The following is a 12520-nucleotide window of genomic DNA, read 5'->3' as shown; positions in this document are numbered from 1 at the left end:
CCGGGCGCGCAGGGGCCGAGCGCGCGGTCAGCATGGCGGCGCCGGCGCGGCGGAGCGTCGTGTTCGTGACGGGCAACGCCAAGAAACTGGAGGAGGTGAGGGCGGCGGGAGCGAGCCTGGCCAGCGGGTTTGCCTCTGTCCCTCCCTGCCCTGTCACTCCCTTCTGCCTGCGCAGGTCACGCAGATCCTCGGGGACTCCTCTCCCTACACGCTGGTGGCGAAGAAAATTGACCGTAAGTTGCTGGCGGGGTGCGAGGGCTCGGCCCGGCCCGGCCCGGCCCTGCCCTGCCGTGTGCTCAGCACCGCTCCGGCCCGGCCCCGCCGTGCGCTCAGCACCGCTCCGGCCCGGCCCCGCCGTGTGCTCAGCACCGCTCCGGCCCGGCCCCGCCGTGTGCTCAGCACCGCTCCGGTCCGGCCCGGCCCTGCCGTGTGCTCAGCACCGCTCCGGTCCGGCCCGGCCCCGCCGTGCGCTCAGCACCGCTCCGGCCCGGCCCCGCCGTGTGCTCAGCACCGCTCCGGTCCGGCCCGGCCCCGCCGTGTGCTCAGCACCGCTCCGTCCCCGTGTCCGCAGTGCCCGAGTACCAGGGGGAGCCAGACGAGATCTCGGTGCAGAAGTGCCGCGAAGCCGCCCGGCAGGTCACTCGCTCCTTCTCCTTTCCCGGCGGGATGGGTGTGGGGGGACCCCAGGCAGGGACACTGAAGGATCCAGACTGACCCCGCTGCTCTCTCATCACCCGGCTGTGCTGGTTTATGCTGTGTCCCTCCAGCAGCGGGAGGTCACGGAAGCTCCTTCAGGCCCAGTGGCTGCAGGACAAAGAGTTTGATGTCTGCTGGCTCTGGGCTGGGTATCCTGCAGGCATGGCTCTGGAACACAGGCTTTCCCTTTCCTTGCCCTCCAGGATGGCAGGGAGTGTTCAGCTCTGCTTGTTTTTCTCCATGTGAAACCTTCCCTACTGTGTTTCAGCCTCTCTGGCCTGCCTGGGGGGAGTTTGGCTTTCATTGTGTCTGTCTCTGGTGTGTGTTGCCTTTGTCAGGTGGAAACATGAGGATGGGATGGAGCAAGGGAATAGGTTTGGAGGCAATGCCTTCCTTTAGGTCTGATGTTCTTCTCTTGGGCTGTCACTGTAGGTTCAGGGACCTGTTATAGTAGAGGACACCTGCTTGTGCTTCAATGCCCTGGGGGGGCTCCCAGGACCCTACATGTAAGTGGCTGTTTCCCCTTTCATGTGCCAGGGCTAGGGGCCCAGGCTGGCAGGGTGGGCTCCACACTGCAGGAGCAGTGGGGTCAGGGAGGTGATGGCTGTGCCCTGCCCTTCATCCTGCACGCCAGGGGCTGCACTGAGCTCCTTGAGCCCTGTGGTAAATCACAGAGCAGGGATGGACAGACAGAGCTGGGCTCTTGGCTCTGGTTTTAATCTGTGCTGCCTGCTCTGGCAGCTTGGGAAGCTGTCCAAAGAGCAGTAAAGGCACCAAGCCTTTCAGCAAGACTCTGCCATGAGTGCCCCATAGGTTCTCCTAGGGACAGCTTTAATCCAGAAGGTAACAAAGTTATTATGTATTTATATACATAAAACTAGGATACAGTAAATTAAATTCCCCACTGCTGTTTCACTGTGTCCCCTTCATCTTAAGAGGTAAGTCTGTCCTTCCTGGTAAATAGTGCAGAATGAGTGATCTTACAGCACACTGAGAGGGATTCAAAGGCCTATGAAAATGTAAGCAACAATGTCACAAGGATGTCTATATATCTGAGAGATAATTGCAAAAATTGATCTTCCCTCTTTCCTTCCTTTTCAGAAAATGGTTCCTGGAGAAACTCAAGCCAGAAGGTACTGCCCTCATGTCCCTGCTCTGTGTGTGACCCACTCCTGTGCCCCTGAAGTGGCTCCCTGCCCGTGCTGGGGGAACCAGCAGGTTCCTCCAGCCTGCTCTGTGCCCTCCTTCCTGGGATGTTGTTTTTCTCAGTAGCTCCATCCTGGATTCCCAGACTCCTGCCTCTGCAGGCTGGTGGCAGAGCTCATGGGAGCATCTTGCTTGTCCTCAATGTGACCTGGAAGATCTCTGCTCCCTGTGGCTTCAGGGCAAGCCCCTCTCCACTAACACTCCCCTCCCCTGCTGTGCCTTGACCCCAAGCTCAGAGTGTGACTGCAAATCCTGTGCTGGTGTCATTAACATGAGCACTGATCACTTTCAAGCACCAGGGGCTTTAGTTATGCTGGGTTGCTTCCTCTCCCAGATTCATGGCAGGGCTCTGGAGATGAGAGCTGAGCTCTGGCCTCAGTCACAGCAGGGATCCTGCCAAGAACACGCTGGTGCCTGAGCTCTGTCACCTCCCAGGGGGGTTGGGAATGCCATGTGGAACACTGGGTGGCTGTGCTGTGCTCCCAGGGAGCAGCAGGAGCTGCAGGCTCCCTCCTGTGTCCCCCAGGGCTGTACAAGCTGCTGGCTGGCTTTGAGGACAAGTCTGCCTACGCGCTCTGCACCTTCGCCTTCAGCAGCGGCAACCCCGAGGAGCCCGTGAAGCTCTTCAAAGGGCCAGACCCACGTAGGTGCTGTGTGCTGGGAGGGGGGTTCTGCTGCCACTGCCACTGTGCCCCTGCTGGGGACACTGTGCTGGCCTCTGGGGCGCTGGGGAGGGCGCAGCTGGTGGGAGGTGGGTGCTGGGGTGCAGCCCTGTGTTCAGGGGTGCTCACTGAGCGTCACCTCAGTCTGCTCAGCCCCATCTCCTCTGGGCTCAGTTTTTAGGGAATTGTATGGAGCACGGATACTTGCATGTATATACCTAGCAAAAACTAACAGTAAGGTTAGGACTAAGTCTTTTGTCCTTGGGTGTGTGTGGCAGCCATCTTGACATCTTCAGTGTCATGCTTTTTTATAAGTTATAAGAATATAAAATTTGGTGGGTGATTGGTTGATGATTTATGATCATGGTTTGTATTTTTGTTTGGTTTTTTGGGGGGTTAGTTCTGGGGTTAATTCTATTTGTGGGGGTGGTTATGGAGTGATGATGACAGTTGGTTATTGTTTTTGATACTAGGAAATATAGAGGAAGGTTAATTGAAAGTGTGTTGATGACAAATTATTTGGATAATGTAGGGATATATGGTTTAATTAGTTGATTAAAAAAATAAAAAATGTCAACATAAAAAAATGAATGTGTAAAATGGAATTTAAATATTAATTCCTAGTGAATGCACTAATTTAAATATTAGTTCCTAGTAAATTTAAATATTAGTTCCTAGTAAATTCTCCCTCTGTATAACAGTTCTTAGCTCTGGTGTTTGGAGAGGTCAAAGCACTGTCACCATAGGGCAGTGTGAGTTTGGAGCTGCTGACTTTGGTCACGTCCTGGGGAGGGGACAGCACCTGCAGGGCCTGTGGTGGCTGCACTGTGAGCTGTGGCTGCATGTCTCTGTCTGTGTTTGAGATGTGACTGCAAGGGTGTGCAGTCTTTAAGGGGTTTTTGTGCTTTTTTGTGTTCTTTTAATGTTTTTCTGTGCTTTCTCATGGCAGGGAGTGATAGTGGAGCCCAGGGGCCCTCGGGATTTTGGCTGGGATCCCTGCTTTCAGCCAAATGGCTACAACCAGACGTAAGTGGTGTTTTACCTACAGCTCTTGGTGTAAGGCAAACCTTGGTCAAGGGTGTCCAGGGGAACTTGCTTGTGAGGAAGGGCATCAGGGGACATGTTCTCCTGGATCAGAACACAGTGGGTGATGGGAAACCCCCGGACCAGGGGTTCTGTCACTACAGATGCCCCCCTGAGCCAAGCAGGGAGGCAGAGGGGGAGCTCTCGGTGCTCCAGCGATGTGCTGTAGTGTCCCTGCTACTGACACTTGTTTCTGTCCCCCGCAGCTACGCTGAAATGCCCAAGGCGGTGAAGAACTCCATCTCACACCGGTACCGGGCGCTGAGCGAGCTCTCCGCCTTCTTTCTTCAGAGCGACTCTCCAGAGCCTCGCCCCGCTCCCAGCTAGCGCCGAGGGAGCTCACACAGCCGCACGGGATTCCTGGGTGGGAAAGGACCCCTGGAGATCCCCGTGTCCGAGCCCTGCCGGGCAGGCGGGGTGCATGTCACAGGCAGCGCCGCAGAGACTCCCTCCGCTGCGGGCTGCCATTAAAGCTGCTCCTTCGAACCCACCGCTGCCTCGCTCTCCTTTTTATTGCTCCAGCAGAGCCCAGCGCTGTGCGCTGTTAAAGCTGCGCCTTTGTGTGCCGGGGGCGGCTTCGGACCGGCACCGGGCGGGGGCGCGCCGGGGCCGCGGAGCGCGGAGCGGCCGGGCCGGAGGCAGCCAATGGGGAACGGTCTGGGCGGAGGCAGCCAATGGGGAACGGTCTGGGCGGAGTCAGCCAATGGGGAACGGTCTGGGCGGAGGCAGCCAATGGGCGGTGGCCGGGGCGGAGGCAGCCAATGGGCGGCGGGCGCGCCGTGCCGCGCAGCCGGAAGCGGTCAGCGCGGCGCACACGTGGGGCCGTGGCGGCGGCGGGAGCGGGGCCCGGCCCAGCCCGGCCATGGAGCTGCTGCCCCGCAGCCCCGCCGAGTTCGGCTCCGCACGCTACTGGGATCGCTTCTTCCGCCAGCGCGGGCAGCGGCCCTTCGAGTGGTACGGGGCCTTCCCGGAGCTCTGCCCCGTTCTGCACAAGTATGTGCGGCCCCGCGACAAGGTGAGCCCCGCTGGCAGCCAGCGCTGTGTCCCCGCCGCGCTCCTCCTGCGCCGCCAGCTCTGAGGTGGTTTTGCCTGCAGAAGAGGAGGTCAGCTCTGACCTTACCGCTCTCTACAAGTCCCTGAACGGAGCTTGTAGCCAGCTGGGGCTCGGCTTCTTCTGCCAGGCACCCAGCAACCGAATGAAAGAACATAGTCTTGAGCTGTGCCAGGGAAGGTTTAGGGTGGACAGTCGGAGGATGAATTTCTTCAGAGAAGGGCGCTTAGACATTGGAATGTCACCGTCCCTGGAGATGTTTCAGGAGAAACAGAATGTGGCACTCAGTGCCGTGGTCTGGTTGGCACGGTGGTGTTTGGTCATCGCTTGGGCTCCACGTTCTCAGAGATCTTTTCCAGGCTAGTTGGTTCTGTGTGCGAGGACTGACACAGATGATGTTGTGAAACACGCCAATCACTTGTTTGTTTTTTTTTTTAATTTTAAAAGTTTAATGGTAATAAAATAGTTATAAAAATAGTAATACAATCGAGTAATAATAATTTGAACAATTTGAATTAGGACAATACGAGACAATAGAAACAAAGAGTTACGGATGTCCGGGTACCTTTTTCTGGGCAGCACGAGCCTGAAAAAGGACCCACGTTAACAGAGGATTAACCCTTTAAAGCAACAGCCTGTTGCATATTCATACACCTCATCCATGATGCATAAATTCCATTCAAACACAGGATTCTGTCTGGTCATCAACAACTTCTTCCTCTGATCCTGACAGCACCTTCAAAGTGGGAAGAAGTTCATTTCTTCTGATAAGAGGGCAATAAATTCTTTTTTTCTGAAAGATTTAGGTGTCCTGTGGCTGCTATCTCGCTGCAAGTTCTTTAAAAAAGTATCCTACATAGCATAGTTTCTATTTTAATATTTTTTATAACCTAAAACTATATTTAACACACTACTTTAGAGAATTAATACAGTGTAACTTTCTAACACAACACATATAATATTCATTTTAATGTTTGCAAAAAGCCAATCATAAAATACATGCATTTTTCTCAATGTGAAGCCCCCAGTATGCCTTAGCAAGGGGACAGGATAGACCCCTGGGTGGCCCTAGTCTGGGCAGCTCTGGGGGTTAAAACTCCGGGGTCATTCTCAGAAAACATGCAGCAGACACATCACTTCTGTGCCATGGGACTGTGCCCTGTGGACATGTTATCCTGGGCCATGCAGAGTGACTTTGCAGGCTCCGAGGGTGTGCTTTTCACTGAGGGCCCCACACACATCTGGTATTTGCTCCTTAAATGAGGGGGGGTATTTCCAGGGTGTTGTCACCATCTCCCTGCTCTGTGCTGCTGCCCAGGTTCTCGTGGTGGGCTGTGGGAACTCGGAGCTGAGCGAGCAGATGTACGACGTGGGCATGTGCCAGGACATCGTCAACATCGACGTCAGCGACGCCGCCGTGCGCCAGATGCGGGAGCGCAGCGCCAGCACCCGGCCCGGGATGAGCTACCTGCTGATGGACATGCTCCACATGGACTTCCCTGATGCCCACTTCCAAGTGGTCCTGGACAAAGGCACACTGGATGCCCTGCTGACCGATGAGGAGGAGGCCACTTTAGCCAAGGTGGAGCAGATGTTTGCTGAGATCAGCCGGGTGCTGCAGGTGGGAGGGCGCTACCTCTGCGTCTCCTTGGCACAAGCCCACGTGCTGAAGAAAGCTGTGGAATACTTCTCCCAGGAAGGCTGGGTGGTGCGAGTACACCAGGTGGCCAGCAGTGGGGACAAGCAGCAGTTTGTGCTGCCTGTCTTTGTGTATGTGATGACAAAGTTCAGGAAGGTGCCTGGCTCAGCAGCTCAGATCCTGGAGATCTGCTCCGAGGAGCAGGACAGGCCCGTGCGGGTGGAGAGCGCGGAGCGGCTGCTGGCAGCGGTGAAGGACAGGCAGCACTATGCCCTGCTCTGCAGCCAGATCAGCAAAACCCCCTGCAGGGAACAGGTTTCCTTGGATCTGTGTGACAGAGAGAGTGGGAAGCCTCGCTACACGCTGCACGTGGTGGACAGCCCCTCGGTGAAACCTTCCCGGGACAATCACTTTGCCATCTTCATCAGTGAGTACAGCCCGTGCAGGCTGCAGCCAGGTGCTTGCCCTGGCCAGGAGCTGCAAAGCAGCCAGCCCTTCAGGGCCTGTTGAATTTGGGGCTGGAGAGGGAAATAACCCACCTGTGTGGGGTTGGGGTGATGTTTTAGCCCTGCCTTTGTGGTGGGGTATGTGCTTTGCAGTTGGGGTGATGTTTTAGTCCTGGCTTTGCAGTGGGGTGGTGCAAGCACAGATGTGGCACAGAGGAGCTTGTTGGGCAGAGGGACACTGCCTGCCCTGCCTCCAAGGTGGTGATTCCTGCCTGGATGCTGGTGACAGCCAAGTTAGCACCTTGGAGCCAGGAAGGCGTCGCTGCTCTCTGTGGATGTCCTGGCTTACAGGGCCAGACTGCTGGGGCTGCACTCACAGAGATGTGTCAGCCTCTGCCAGCAGCACCATTCCCTCCCTGCATGCCTGCAAAGCTCCCACAGCCTGGAGACAGCTCAGGAGCCTGTTGGACACCCCTTCTAATGAGATGTGGCTTTTCCAGCTTTTCCCATGAGCCTGCCCAAAGCAGGGGAGATCCTGGCTCTAACCAAGCAGTGCTACCTCCCTTGAATGTCTTGCCATTCCCTGTGGCTCCTCCCCTGGCGGCTCCAGGCCGGGAGCAGCCCAGGCTGATGGCAGCCCCTTCTGCAGTCCCGCAGGGCAGGGAGACCGAGTGGCTCTTTGGGACGGAGGAGGGGCGGCGGCAGCTGGCGGCCAGCGCGGGCTTCGGGCGCCTGCTGACGGTGGCGCTGCACAGGGAGCAGCTCTACGAGGGCATGGCCGCCATCCAGGCTGAGCTCTCGGGGAAGGTGATGGAGCTGGCCCCGCCGGGCCTCCCTGCCCGGCAGCAGGTGAGCCCCCACTGCCCGGCCCCCTGGTGGGCTTCCCAAAACAGGGCCAGGCTGGCTCTGCCAGCAGGGAAACCCTCTTCTCCAAGGGAGACTGAGCTGGATGCCTTGGTGGGCAGGCAATGGGCTTCAGGCGCAGCTTCTCTTGGCTTTCCCTCCAGCTGTCTGTCTGTGCTTGGAGGCAGGATTTGAGGTGCTTGTGTGGTAGGATTCAGTACAAAGTCCTTGCCCTCCAAAATCCAACATCACAAGAAAAGCAGAGATCCAGAAACCCTAAAAGCATCCAGTCTCCTGTCTTAATCCTGGCTTCAACTTCTGTTCCTTCTGTCTTCTCCTTCCTGCCTCAACTCCACACCATCTGAGCTCTTGTAAAAACTCTTGCTGTGTTTGCTCCCTGTGTTGAGAGTCAATCCAGTGCAGATCCCCAGCTCTCCTGTGGCATCCCACTGCTCCTCTATTGTGTCTGCTTCGTCCTGGCTCAGTCAGGACAGTGGGAAAGCCAAGCCCAGCAGCCCTGTCCTCCCTGCAGGTGCCCTTCCTGTCTGTGGGAGGGGACATCGGGGTGCGGGCGGTGCGGCACCGTGGCAGCAGCGCCCTGAGCGGGGACTTCGTGGTGGAGGATGTGAAGGGAGATGGCAGCTGCTACTTCCGCCGCCTCATCTTCCTCCAGAACAGGAACGTGGTGCAGTCTGAGGCTCGGCTCTTGGCCCCCACACCTCTCCCAGGTACACGGGGCAGGGGCCAAGGCTGATTTTTTAGGGTGACAGAGAGTGAGAGCAGTACAGGAAGAAGGTAGAAGTCCTGCTGGGACCTGCCTGTCATGCTCTAGAGCAGCCTTGGATGTGACCATGTTCACAGGGGTCCAGGATGAGGGAAGAGATGAGGATCTGACTCCATGTTTCACAAGGCTTGATTTATTATTTTATTATATATATTATATTAAAACTATACTAAAAGAATAGAAGAAAGGATTTCATCAGAAGGCTAGCTAAGAATAGAATAGGAAAGAAAGAATGATAACAGGTTTGTGGCTAGGACAGAGGGTCTGAGTCAGCTGGGCTGTGATTGGCCATTAATGAGAAACAATCAACATGGGCAAATCAAAGATCCACCTGTTGCATTCCACAGCAGCAGATAACCATTGTTTACATTTTGTTCCTGAGGCCTCTCAGCTTCTCAGGAGGAAAAATCTTAAGGAAAGGATTTTTCATAAAAGATGTCTGTGACACTTGGTAGTGTTCTTACACCGTGGGTGGGACAGGGCTGAGGGTGGCTGGTTCTCAGAAAGCACCTCCATCTCCCCCCTTGCCTTACTGGCTGGTGTCTCCTGTTACTCAGGCCAGAAGAAGAGGAGGAAGGACAAGAAGAAACCCAGCCCCACAGAGCCACCTGGAGCCGTCGACAAGAGCTACCTGTGCTGTGAGCACCACAAGGCCATGGTTGCGGGGCTCTGCCTGCTGGGGGGCCCCGACGCCCTCCCAGGTGACGAGGCCAGCAGTGGGAGGCTGGGCTGGGGCAGGTGTCCCCACGCCACAGCCCCTTGGGGAAAGGCTCTGTTGGCCAAGGTGCTCCGGGCACCCTTCCCAAAGCGGTTTGGGGATGGTGGGTGGGATGAGTGTGGTTGTGTTTGCAGGGGTCCCAGGACGAGGGAAGATATGAGAATCTTGATTCTATGTTTCAGAAGGCTGATTTATTATTTTATGATATATATTATATTAAAAGAAAATTATATACTAAAAGTATACTAAAGAATAGAAGAAAGGATTTCCTCAGAAGGCTTGAAAGGAATAGAAAGGAATGGAATGATAATAAAATCTTGTGACTGACCAGACAGTCTGAGACAGCTGGGCTGTGATTGGCCATTAATTAAAAACAACCACATGAGACCAATCAAAGATGCACCTGTTGCATTCCACAGCAGCAGGTAATTATTGTTTACATTTAATTTCTTAGGCCTCTCAGCTTCTCAGGAGAAAAATCCTAACTAAAGGATTTTTCATAAAATATGTCCATGACAGACGAGCAGTGGGATTCTGGCATCCTGGAGGCTCACTGGGTGCTCTTGGTTGGCAGGAGAGCTGGCAGTGCTGGTGGTGGGGCTCGGCGGGGGCAGCCTGCCCCTCTTTGTCCACGATTACTTCTCTCAGGCCCGCGTGGCCGTGGTGGAGATCGACCCCTCCATGCTGGAAGTGGCCACGCACTGGTTCGGGTTCTGCCAGGGTGAGCGCATGCAGGTGCACGTCTCCGATGGCCTGGACTACGTGGCCAAGCTGGCAGCTGAAGGTACCATCTCACAGAGCATCTCAGGTGCCCCATCGAGCCCAGTGGGTGCCACCATGGGTAACAGAGTCCTGGGCTGTTGTCACCACCTGCTTCCCCTTCCTGCCCATCTCCTGCCCTGTGTCACAGTCCCCAGCCTCACCAGGTCTCTGCAGCTCACAGCCTGTCCTTGCCAACCTGTGTAGAGGTTGGTGCCTCCCCCAGCACCAAGGGCTTGTAAAGAGAAACCCCAGCAGAGAAGTCACCCATAACATGGCAGAAGGAGTGTCTTGACCATCCCATCTTTGGCCTTCCCACGTGTGTAGCTCACTTCTGTCCCAGAGGGTAACAGCTGTCTGTGCTTTGTCCTGCAGCACCAGCCCAGTATGATGCCATCATGTTTGATGTGGACAGCAAAGACCTCACGGTGGGGATGAGCTGCCCACCCCCAGCCTTTGTGGAGAAGCCCTTTCTGCAGAAAGTTAAAACCATCCTCAAGCCAGAAGGTAGGAGGGGAGATGTGGCCATGTCCCTGTGGCTAGGCTGGTTGGTTCTGTGTGGAGTTGGGGCTGTGCCACCGTTTCTCATCCTGGAGAATACTGGCTACAGCCAGGATTGCTGCATGGCATCCCCTTCTCCTGGGGGTCCTGCATCTGGGTGTTTCAGTGGGCACTGTGACAGCAGGATGGCCTGAGACAGGCTGAGACATCCCAGGGGGCCAGCAGAGGTTTCTGGAAGCAGAAGGTGTGGGCAATACCTGAGAACGGATCTCGTGGCTACCCACCACCCATGTGGCAGCAGGGATGTGGAATGGAGCCAGGGGCACACCAGTGAGGGAGACATTTTCACCAGGGTGGCCCAGGGTGGCAGGGAGCAGGGTGGGGTGTGGTCACCAATGGTTGCAGTGTTGTGAGGGTCCCCAGGACGAGGTGAGAGATGAGAATCCGACTCCTAGTTCTTAGAAGGCTGATATTATATTATATTATATTATATTATATTATATTATATTATATTATATTATATTATATTATATTATATTATATTATATTATATTATATTATATTATATTATATTATATTATATTATATTATATTATCACATGATATGATATCACATGAAATTATATTATATAGAATTATATACTAAAACTATACTAAAGAAAGAGAAAGGAGACATCAGAAGGCCAGACAAGAATGATAATAAAAACTTGTGACTGACCAGAGAGTCCGGCACAGCTGGCTGGGATTGGTTATTAAGTAAAAACAATTCACATGGAACCATGCACCTGTTGGTGAGCAACCTCCAGAGCACATTCCAAGCACTCAGATAATTATTGTTTACATTTCTTTTCTGAGGCTTCTCAGGAGACAAACCCTGGGGAAGGGATTTTTCATGAATGTCACAGTGACAGTGGGGTGCGCAGGCTGCTCTGAGCTCCCTCCTCTCTCCCTGCTGCAGGAGTCTTCGTGCTCAACCTGGTGTGCCGCGATGCCCGGCTGAAGGAGTCGGTGCTGGCCGCCCTCAGGGCCGTGTTCCCGCTGCTCTACGCGCGCCGCATCCAGGGCGAGGTGAACGAGATCCTGCTGTGCCAGGCGGGCCCCGCGGGCCGGCGCAGCCCCTCAGAGCTGGGGGCGCGGGCACGGGCGCTGGAGGGGGCCCTGCGCCAGCCGGGCCGGCCCTGGGACAGCTCCTATGTGCTGGCAGACATGCTGCAGGCCGTGCTCGTCCTCTGAGGGGGCTCTGCCGCTCTGCTCGGGCACCACAGGCCTCCTGTGGGACACAACAGGGTAGCCATGGCTGGCACTGCTGCCCGATGCCAGCCTGGGCCTGCTGGCACGGGAAGGCCCTTCCTGAGGAATGGCTCCAGCACCGTGCGGGGCTGTGCAGCCCGAGGGGCAGCTGTGGGGTGAGGAAGGTGCTGTGGGACTGGCAGGGCTGTGGGTTTGGGTCTGTCCTCGTTGTTTTCCCACCCTCCGACTCTCCTTGCCCTTCAGCACAGCTCCTGTTGTTCTGAGGGTGCCTCTCCCTGCGTCTCCAGCGTTCTGGTGTCTCTGCAGAGCCCCGGGCCTGCTCCAAGGCCTGCTCGTGGGTGTGCGTGGGTGGGCTGCGAGCTGTGAGAATAAAGTGCTCAGGGGTGCTCTGAGGCCTGCAGTGCTTTGCTATTTCAGGCTTATTTCTGAAGCACCCACACCCCTGGGAAAACTACGGTCATCACTGCACTTCAGAGGTGTGTCCTGGGAGCAGGCAACTTGAACCCCACTGCCCCCTCACCACTCAGCATCCCAGTACATTTCCCCCTTCTGAATCTCTCCAGCCATCACCACTGAACTAAAACACCTGAGCTCAGAACCCTTCTGCCCCAGGGCTAGCAGGGACCCAGCCCTGTGCTCAGGCTCCTGGCCAGACTCACCCAGCTGGTGCAGGTCAGCCTTCCTGCAGGATGAAAGGACAGCAAGAAAACACCATTGCGGTGTTCCCACAGCACCCCAATCCTGCCCAGGCAGCTCAGTCAGGAGCTGGCCTGTGTGATGCCTTGTGAGGGCTGAATAGAACAGAGACTAGACAGAATAAAGAATAAAGTAGGGATTTATTAGGTGGCCTCAGTGGATCCAACTTGGGCAGCACAAGAGCC

General features: G+C 55.6%; 2 protein-coding genes across 2 annotated transcripts; both read left to right on the top strand.

The window, feature by feature from the left end:
• Positions 1-4137, top strand: ITPA (inosine triphosphatase). The gene is given in 9 exon segments (XM_036387975.1): positions 1-95; positions 176-233; positions 572-636; positions 1129-1202; positions 1798-1829; positions 2429-2529; positions 2531-2545; positions 3514-3590; positions 3854-4137. Coding segments are annotated over 9 exon segments (606 nt in total). The 5' UTR covers positions 1-32; the 3' UTR covers positions 3975-4137.
• A 369-nt stretch (positions 4138-4506) lies between these two features.
• On the top strand, positions 4507-12099 carry METTL13 (methyltransferase 13, eEF1A lysine and N-terminal methyltransferase). The gene is made up of 8 exons (XM_036388338.2): positions 4507-4662; positions 6017-6764; positions 7433-7632; positions 8159-8354; positions 8968-9111; positions 9703-9912; positions 10263-10394; positions 11347-12099. Exons 1-8 carry the CDS (start codon positions 4510-4512, stop codon positions 11619-11621), a joined length of 2058 nt encoding a protein of 685 aa, XP_036244231.1. The 5' UTR covers positions 4507-4509; the 3' UTR covers positions 11622-12099.
• The last annotated feature ends 421 nt before the right edge of the window (positions 12100-12520 follow it).

The sequence above is a fragment of the Molothrus ater genome, chromosome 9 (assembly GCF_012460135.2).
Source record: "Molothrus ater isolate BHLD 08-10-18 breed brown headed cowbird chromosome 9, BPBGC_Mater_1.1, whole genome shotgun sequence".
In the NCBI taxonomy this organism is placed as follows: domain Eukaryota; kingdom Metazoa; phylum Chordata; class Aves; order Passeriformes; family Icteridae; genus Molothrus; species Molothrus ater.
This window is presented reverse-complemented; position numbering and strand designations above follow the sequence as displayed.